A 9,022-nucleotide genomic window follows, 5' to 3' on the forward strand; every position below is an offset into this window, starting at 1 on the left:
AGGATGGGAACAGTCGGAGAGCTGCCATGCCTATACAACGACGTGATAAAAGACCACGCCAAACACACTTTCTTTGAATGTATGAGATGGCAACGAGAACACACCGCTTGCTACTGAGTGAAGCAAAATGGGGGATTATCAAGAAATTCGCAGCAATAATGCTCGGCAGCAAAAAGCGGTACCTGGACGCACGTGCGCAGATATATGTATAGTAAATCTCTCAATGATAAAAATGTGCCAGGGTGGTCGACGGTTCATTAGGGGGGGGATTTTTATTGACCTGTAAGAGACACACACTGTTGCTGTAACGAAAATACTGATGATGCGAGGCATTTTCCACTCCCTCACCTGCAAAAAAAATAAGTATGGTCTATTGGAGCATTTCTATATCGTTCTTTTATAAAATCGAAAAACACCAAAAAATGGACATATTTGTCATAAGTCTATTGGGGCGGCCAAGTTCTCTTCTTTAAAATATTGTGCTCAAAACTGAATTGTTGATTACATGTTTGACAGCTACTTTTTTATTTAGTGAGTTTATTTGGAGGTTATGTTACATTATCTGCAATAAAGAGAAAATTTTGTTCTAAATTTAATAATTGAATTATCGCTTTCTATAGGTCTTTCATTTTCAGATTATAAAGATATGCAATATTAATATATGTATGTAATTGTGTATATATGTATATATATATATAATACAACTTCTTGCGCCTGTCTAAAATTTCCATGTCATATTTGATTGACCTTAAGTCATCTCCACCAATACAACAACTACTACAAATCAATTACAGCTCTGCTAATACACATCTGCGCAGGGCTCAATTAGTATTTGGTTACAGGTTTTTCGAAAAAGTTTCAAAAGGTATTAAATAACAATTCGAAGTAAAAATAATTTCGCAGCAATTAGTCTGTTGCGGGAAACATGACAAGTTTGGCAAGCCGTCGCCAGCCAAATTTTGTATAAAAGAAAATATGGATTTTTTATTAATTGCATTGACTTCACTCAATCGCTCTCACGGGTGACGGTAGTTAATGATCTACGAAACTAATTGATAGCGTAATCGAAAATGCAATGTGAAATCAAATACGAGCATTTTCGTGTGTTCGTTGCAGTGAGCGGGAAATTATCGGTCAACGATGACTTTTGTCTTCGGTGTAAAATTATTTTTCAAACATAAATACATGCATTTGTATATACATATGTATGGTATTCCAATGATTTTTTTTCTGCTCATCAACCTTTAACCACAGTTTCGTCAACCAATCAGTACTTCAACAACTTTTAGACGTTTTTCTTTGAACAATTGTGTAACATAAAATAAGGTATTCAACTTGGACCTGGTAAGTATATGTATGTATGTATATACATATTAATAATTGTGTTGTTAATTTTGATGTAAAAATAAATCGATTTTTATAGTCAAGATGTAAAGAGCCGCGATAAAAATATAGGATATAATGCAGTGCTTCCACACATACATATATACATAGTTCCTTTAGCATCAGGTCTCTTCGACAAGTAAATTTTTAAAAACTAATTTAAAGCGCACTTAACTCTCATACATTGTGTATACTCTCCTCATGTGATAAAACGTTCAAATTTGGCTTTTACATTTCCAAGTTTATTTTTTATAATTTCACAATACATTTATGCCAAGGTTGGTGGATTTTCAAGTGGCTTCCATTGATAGCTGGCCCATGGAATGCATTCTTTCAGCAAGTGCATGTAAGCCATACCTTCTGGACAGTCTTTCTCCACAGCAGGTTCACCAAGGGTTTCGCAATACCAATACTTGGCCGGATCGAAGTGATGTTGGTAGGTTTGACCAATTTCTACAAGATCCTGGCAAGCAGATTGACCGGCGTCAGCGGAGACGCTGACCACAAGCGCTACGGCTAGTGCAAAACAGAGAGCTGTACGGAAAAGTATTGAAAAAGCCAGGTAAATATAAGCTTTTAAAATTTCCATGCTGATTTTTAAGCAAAAATATTTAATAATATTTTATTAAATGAAATATTACTCATAATTACCAAATTTCATTTTCGAAACGTGGTTTTGATTCGTTTAAAATACAATACTTGACTAAGCATGCATTTGGTCTTTTATATAAGTGAAACTGCTTTTTATAATGAAAATAAAATAAAATGATAAAAACATTGTGTCATTTAAAAACATTAGACAGCACTAGATATCCATTTGTAGAACATTAAAAGACTTGTTGAATTATTATCAAGCATTTAGTACAATAAATTGATATCGTTGCTTGCGCGTGCAATGTCAACTGATTATGGGTCAATTATGAGCAAATTATTGCGGGTTGCAAGATGACTCCAAGCTATATGGTTTTTAATATGCTTTAAGTTTGGATGCTTGTTTTAATTTGATAATAAATTGTGGAAACTAAACTTGAAATCACCTTATATTTACATAATAATTTTGTTTTAACTCTTCGATCGACCGAAAACGAGATCCACAGGGCGGCAATTAGAGTTTGGAGAACAAAAAAAAATCACATAAAGCCAAATCTTGAGTTGATCGATGCGATTCATTGCGATTTTGACCTTAAATTCGGTCACAATCGTGACTCGTTGCGATTATCGTGTAAGATGCATGAATTGTTCTTCCACAATTCCGGCCGTTTTCGACGGATGTTCTTACTCAAATGCCTCAATTCGGCCAAATATAACTCCTTATTAACAGTCTGTTTATCCAAAACAAATTTATGATCCATCAAAACATGGATACCGAAAAGAAACAATGAGCATTACCTTGATCTTTGAGCGGCTTTGGCGTACTTTTTTGCTTTCGTCTTGTTTTTTTCCTCCATTCCGATGATTTTTTAATTGTTTGCATGTCAAATTCATAAACCCATGTCTCATCGGCAGTTGTAATGCTCTCCATGAATGTGGGATCGGAATACGCATTATCAGGCATGTCCAAAAATGTCCTGTTTACGGTATTCTTTTTGAAAAAAAATTAGCTTTATCATACACGTACCTGACTATTCACTTTTCATTCACTTTTTTAATATTTTCATCAGTTGAAGAAGTCGAAGGTCGTCCAGAACGAGGCATGTCTTCACCGATTTCTCGACTGTCTCTGAAAGCTTTGTACCAATCGTTAGCTTGAGTTTTTGATAAAATGAATCACCGTAAGCCTATTCCAGCATTTGCTATGATTCCGGATAAGAAATTTGCTTAGTAATACAAAATTTTAGAAATTTGTATTTAATATTTCACACTGAAAAAGATTATAATAAAAAATAATATTATTTAACAAACTACTTTCAAGGACGAAATACTAAAAAGGGGACTGAAGTAACATATAGTATATTATTCAGAGAATTTTTCCACTAACAAAAATTAAAGAAAACACTCTGGCCGATCCAGTAACTACTATCTTATTCGCAGAACTCCATTCTGGGCAAACTATATATTTTTCATAAATTATTGTAACTTTTGCAAGTTAACTGTGTCTTTGGCAACTGTTTGTTTACGACGCAAAAAGTTTCTCTGGCGATTTTTACCATGAAAAAAGAGTTTGAACAGTGAGTTTGCTTGAAATTTTGTGTTTTCAATGAATTCACGGCTACTGAGTCGTTGAAAACAAGAGAAAACAGATCATCTCAATATTTCTAATGGATGGTATGAAGCTAAACTGTAAGCTAAAAATATGAAAATTTTTGAAATAAGTCACAAAAAAGATCCTTGACAACATAGCTAAAGACCTACCTCTACCAAATCCAACATTACTGGTGACGAGACGTAGGTTTTTAAATATGACGTCGAAACTGTTTAACGATGTAGCGAATGGCGCTCCAAAAATAGGTCGAAACCGAAAACCCTAAATAGCTGAAGGCTATAATATACTTATAGGAAGTGTATGAGAAATTGGATTAAACGTTGTCATGCTTGTATCGGGAACTTTTTAGATTTGTTTTGTTGACGAAAATAAATATTTGTATTAAAATACGTAAAATTGTAGTTTTTTGTTCTCGGTCCGGATGCCAGATGGTATACTTTATCTGATTATCTTGAATAGAATAAGGTAGTAGCATGGTGATATTCCTATATTGATTATGTAATTTTCACGTATTGATATTTATGATTATCAAAATTTTTGCTTCGAAACAAAGATTTCGGAATTCGCAAATTTAATCAAGGTAAATAAATTAAGTTACGCAGTACCTGCCGCGGGAAGCAGAGGAAGAGGAAGACCTCCGCTCCGGTGGAAGGACCAACTGGAGAAGGACCTAGCCTCGCTTGGAATATCCAATTGGCGCCACGTAGCGAAGAGAAGAAACGACTGGCGCGCTGTTGTTGACTCGGCTATAATCGCGTATGCGGTGTCTACGCCAGTAAAGAAGAAGAAGAAATAAATTAAATTGAAGAAAATATTTGTCTATTTTTGTTATATGCCTTGGAGACAAATGTATTTTATGAATTAGCCAAAGTAAGTCAACTAAATTTATTTATTGCTTTTTCCCGACTTCCTTGGCAATTTCGATCTACATAACCATAGCATTTACAAGAGCATAATTTGCATAAATGTTATGTGTATTTGGCGAAACTGTAATTTTTTGTTTAATAGTTTTCTGCCACTTTTTCGCATCAACACGGCGCCTCAAGTGGCTCGAAATCGCCAGCCACTTGACCAAGCTACTAGCATTGCATGCTGATGGCCGCTAGTAAAGCAAACAATTAAACAAGCGTGAGAGGTTGAAGCAACGCTGGCAGCAGGCAATGGATGGGCTAATGTTAAGTAAAAACTGTTACAAAATATTTTTTAACAATTAAGTACAGCAAGGTATTACGAATATTTCCAACGCCTTTCAGCTAAGCAGCGCCACACGAGTTGCAGTTAATTGCATGGAGTGATTGGGCGAAGCTTTGGAAGTGTGAAGGTAGCAACCAACTAACCGCCAACGCTTCCATGGTCCATTAATGTTGAGCGTGAAAGTGAACTGATCGTACCTATGTATATATGTACATACAGTGACACATATACGTATAAACGCACTCTTAGTTTTAATTTTGCTAACTTCTCTCTTTCTTTGCATTGCACTAATTACAACAAAATATATCTCATATTGTTTGTTAAACTAACGGAAATTCGTATTGAGTGCAAACACCCACTTTTGTTGTTGTTGTTATATTTAAATCGCTGCATTTTAAATCAAATAGCAAAAACAGGCACATATTCGTTTAAACGCATCTGATTAGAGAAGCCAACAACGTGTTTGTGATTAAAAATAAAAAAAAGTTTTTTCAATTAAATTGAAGATTGGTAAGTTTTCGTTTATTAAAGTGCAAAAAAGTTGTTATAATATTTTTTTTAAGGTTTTATTAAAATGCCAAAAGGAAGTTACTTAAACGACAGTGAAAAGGTCCAAATCAACCTGTACCACAAAGAAGGTTACTCAAATCGAGAGATTGGGCGAAGAATCGGAAGATCAGAGGCAGTTGTGCGCTCCTTTTTAAAAAAAGGTGAGAAGTATGGCGTAAAAAAGCCCACGAAAGGCAATAAAAAACTAAATTCACGCCAAATAAACCAAATTAAAACGGAAGCCACAAAACATTTTTTGAACTCCACTCAAATAAAGGAGAAGTTGGATTTACCGGTGACAACAAGGCACATTGCACACATTTTACGCATGTCACCTAACGTAAAATGGAAAAAACCGGTGTGTAAGCCTGTATTGAAGCCGCACCACAAACAAGCTCGGTTAGACTTCGCTAAAGAGCACATGCAGTGGTCAATAGAGTGGGACAACGTTGTGTTTTCCGATGAAAAAAGTTCAACCTGGATGGTCCAGACTCGTACAGTTGTTACTGGCATGACTTGCGTAACAATGACGTCCGTATGTCAAAGCGAAACTTTGGTGGTGGCAGCGTTATGGTGTGGGCTGCTTTCTCATCGAGAGGAAAAGCAAAAATTTGCTTTGTGCCGCCCAAAATGAACTCAAAAATTTACACAGAATTGTTGGACGACGCTCTCATTTCATTTTTGGAAGATAAAATGGATGAAGATAGCATTTTTCAACAAGATAACGCTGCCATCCACGTCTCTAAGGAGTCTCTGAAATGGTTTGAAGAGCACAACATCTCTCTTATGAAATGGCCTGCATGCAGTCCCGATTTGAATCCAGTGGAGAACCTTTGGGGGCACATGTCGCGAAAAATCTACGCGCAAAAATCTCAAGGACACCTCTTTAAAACAACACTTGAGCTCAAATTGGCTATTAAGGAGGCTTGGGAAGATTTGGACCGGACGCTGCTGCATAATTTAGTGGACTCGATGCCAAACCGTATTTTTGAAGTTATAAATAAAAATGGAGGACCAATAAATTATTAAAAATTAAATAAATGTAGCCTTATTAAAAATTAAGTTGATGCGTTTAAACGAATATGTGCCTGTTTTTGCTATTTGATTTAAAATACAACGATTTAAATATAACAACAACAACAAAAGTGGGGGTTTGCACTCAATACGAATTTCCGTTAGTTTAACAAACAATATGAGAGAGATTTTGTTGTAATTAGCGCAATGCAAAGAAAGAGAGAAGTTAGCAAAATTAAAACTAAGAGTGCGTTTATACGTATATGTGTCACTGTATGTCATTACACAGTTAAAAGCATGAAGCACTTGTTATTACCAAACGTAGCCAATCAGTTGCCAATGATGATGACATTTGCAAAATTCGAGCTTTGTCAAGTTTTTTGCCTGCGAAATGTAATGTGAAGAAGGGAACTTAAGTAAGTGTAACAAATCGATCAGCACAATTTTTAGTTAAGTACATAATGACACACATTATTTTTATACGCCGTGGAATATTTTGGAATTAAAGACTCGTGGTTTTGTTGGTTTTATGACCAGTAGCGGCTACTTGAATCAATATCAATAACTTTTAAGCAATATTTTATAAGAAAATTTTTAAAATGACTTACATTTGTGAACTTATAAATGATGAACTTAGATAAGGTTTTAGTATGGCTTGAGAGTAGCGCGTTGTTCAATAGTTCACAGAGTTTACTTAAGATAATAAATAAAATTACATATAAAACAGGTGATCCAAGTAGAAGTACTTTTTTCAATAGCCTTTCTTCGACGGCACTTTCATTATGAAGAGAATTACACCTGAACAAAATTTAAACCAAACGTCGCCACTTCCCACACATCGCATCAATCACTGGATTTATTGAGAGAACATTTTGGTGAGCAGATATTTTCACGTTTTGTGCCGGTCGATTGGCCTCCATGATCATGTAATATCACACCGTTAGACTTTTTCCTATGTTAATATGTAAAATCTAAAGTCTATGCGAAAAATTCGTTTTCGATTTAGGCGTTCAGGCAAAACATCACGCGTGTTATTTGACAGTTGCCAGTCGAAACCATGTTCCTTTCTCTTATTTGGTCTTTTAAATCATGCATGTGTATCTTCATATTACAGAAAGCAAAGCGAAGGGCTTGGACTAAGACCAACAAAAGTTAAAATTATTGGCATAAACAGACAGTGCTTTCCTTTCAAAATAGGTGCCACAATGACTTTCTGCATTGGCTGATAAAAGATCCGTACACACTCTCATTCAATACAAAATGCATATTTCATGCGAATTCTAAAGAATTGAACGCACTTTTTGCCAGACACTCAGTTAAGTGCTTTCCCTTGTTTATCACACAAATTGCAGCAATTCAGAGAAGCAGATAAGTTTGTTAGCTATTTGGGGAGTGAGCAAACATATAAATAGAAAGCCGAAGCAAGGAAAAAGTTAAAAACAATTTTTGTTGAAATTTGCAAACAATTACAAAATCGCAGTAAAAATGTTTAAAGGTAAGAATATTAAGGAATGAAACTAATAATTTCTAATTAATTATATAAAATTATTTTTTTATTTTTTAGTGTCATTTGCTGTGCTCCTGTTGGCCGCTGCTGCCAGTGCTGTGCACATTCAACAACGTTATCATGGTCAAGACATCTACGCCGAACCCGATTGCTCCATCGTAACCGATCACTCGCGCATGTTCCGTGACATATCCGATCCGACACACTACTGGATCTGCCCTGAGGGTCAGGAGAAGGCCGATTACATACAATGCCCGGACAATTACGCATTCATGGAGAAGGAGCAAAAATGCGTCGTATGGGAGGAATGGAAGTGGGTTGAACCATACACTAAATAAATTTTATAACGAAAAGTTGACACTGACCAAATTGAATAAAATGCTTTGAAAATAAAGTTTTTGAGTTAGATTTTTTGTAATACTAGTCAATTGGAGTTTATAGCAGGAACTAAAATTTCAATGAACAATTCAATGTGGGTTCCAAAGTAAACAGGAAAAATCAGAACAAATGGTTCTTCGGCAAAATCAATGTGTTTTATTCAAAATAGTCTCTTTCTGCTTCAATACAGCTTGTTGCATGGTACAAAAGCATGTCGAACGAGCGTTTTGGTCAAATAATCGTCCTTCGAATGTTGGACTCTGAGCAATTTTTGGCCGTCAGTCAATTTGTGCGGAACAAACCATGCACACACCTTTCGTAAGACCAAATGTTCAGTCAAAATGCGATAAATCGTTGTTTTGGAGATGTTCAATTCCATTTTCATGAATTGCAATGATGATTTCGGCTGATTTTTGATGAACTTACGCACAGCTTCGATGGAATTTCATTTCACGATGGTGATCACGGATTTTGATTGGTCCACATGTTGATCGTCATTTATGTCCTCACGACCACTTTGAAAACGTTGAAACCACTCATGCACTATGCTACGGGATAGGCAATCATCGCCATAAACTTGTTTCATCAATTGAAACGCTTCGGTAAAAGTTTTACCAATTTTTAAACCAAATTTAATTTTGGCTCTTTGTTCGAAGCTCATTTTCGCACCGATAACACAAACATACTGACACTTAAAATGCAATAACTTCACTTCCAATTGATGAAATGTTATGAAACTCTCACTGGACAAGATGAAGATAGCAGATTCTAACGCACCAGTTGACATATATTTA

General features: G+C 35.5%; 2 protein-coding genes across 2 annotated transcripts; one reads left to right on the plus strand and one right to left on the minus strand.

Moving 5' to 3' along the window:
* Nucleotides 1–1,603: 1,603 nt before the first annotated feature.
* LOC105222086 (uncharacterized) lies at nucleotides 1,604–2,120 on the minus strand. Its single transcript, XM_011199270.3, has 2 exons — nucleotides 2,035–2,120; nucleotides 1,604–1,917 (listed from the first exon to the last, which is right to left on the minus strand). Exons 1-2 carry the CDS (start codon nucleotides 2,042–2,044, stop codon nucleotides 1,652–1,654), a joined length of 276 nt encoding a protein of 91 aa, XP_011197572.2. The 5' UTR covers nucleotides 2,045–2,120; the 3' UTR covers nucleotides 1,604–1,651.
* Nucleotides 2,121–7,689: 5,569 nt separating this feature from the next.
* LOC105222087 (uncharacterized) lies at nucleotides 7,690–8,244 on the plus strand. Its single transcript, XM_019988922.3, has 2 exons — nucleotides 7,690–7,838; nucleotides 7,908–8,244. Exons 1-2 carry the CDS (start codon nucleotides 7,829–7,831, stop codon nucleotides 8,186–8,188), a joined length of 291 nt encoding a protein of 96 aa, XP_019844481.1. The 5' UTR covers nucleotides 7,690–7,828; the 3' UTR covers nucleotides 8,189–8,244.
* The last annotated feature ends 778 nt before the right edge of the window (nucleotides 8,245–9,022 follow it).

Source organism: Bactrocera dorsalis, chromosome 2 (genome assembly GCF_023373825.1).
Source record: "Bactrocera dorsalis isolate Fly_Bdor chromosome 2, ASM2337382v1, whole genome shotgun sequence".
Classification (NCBI taxonomy): domain Eukaryota; kingdom Metazoa; phylum Arthropoda; class Insecta; order Diptera; family Tephritidae; genus Bactrocera; species Bactrocera dorsalis.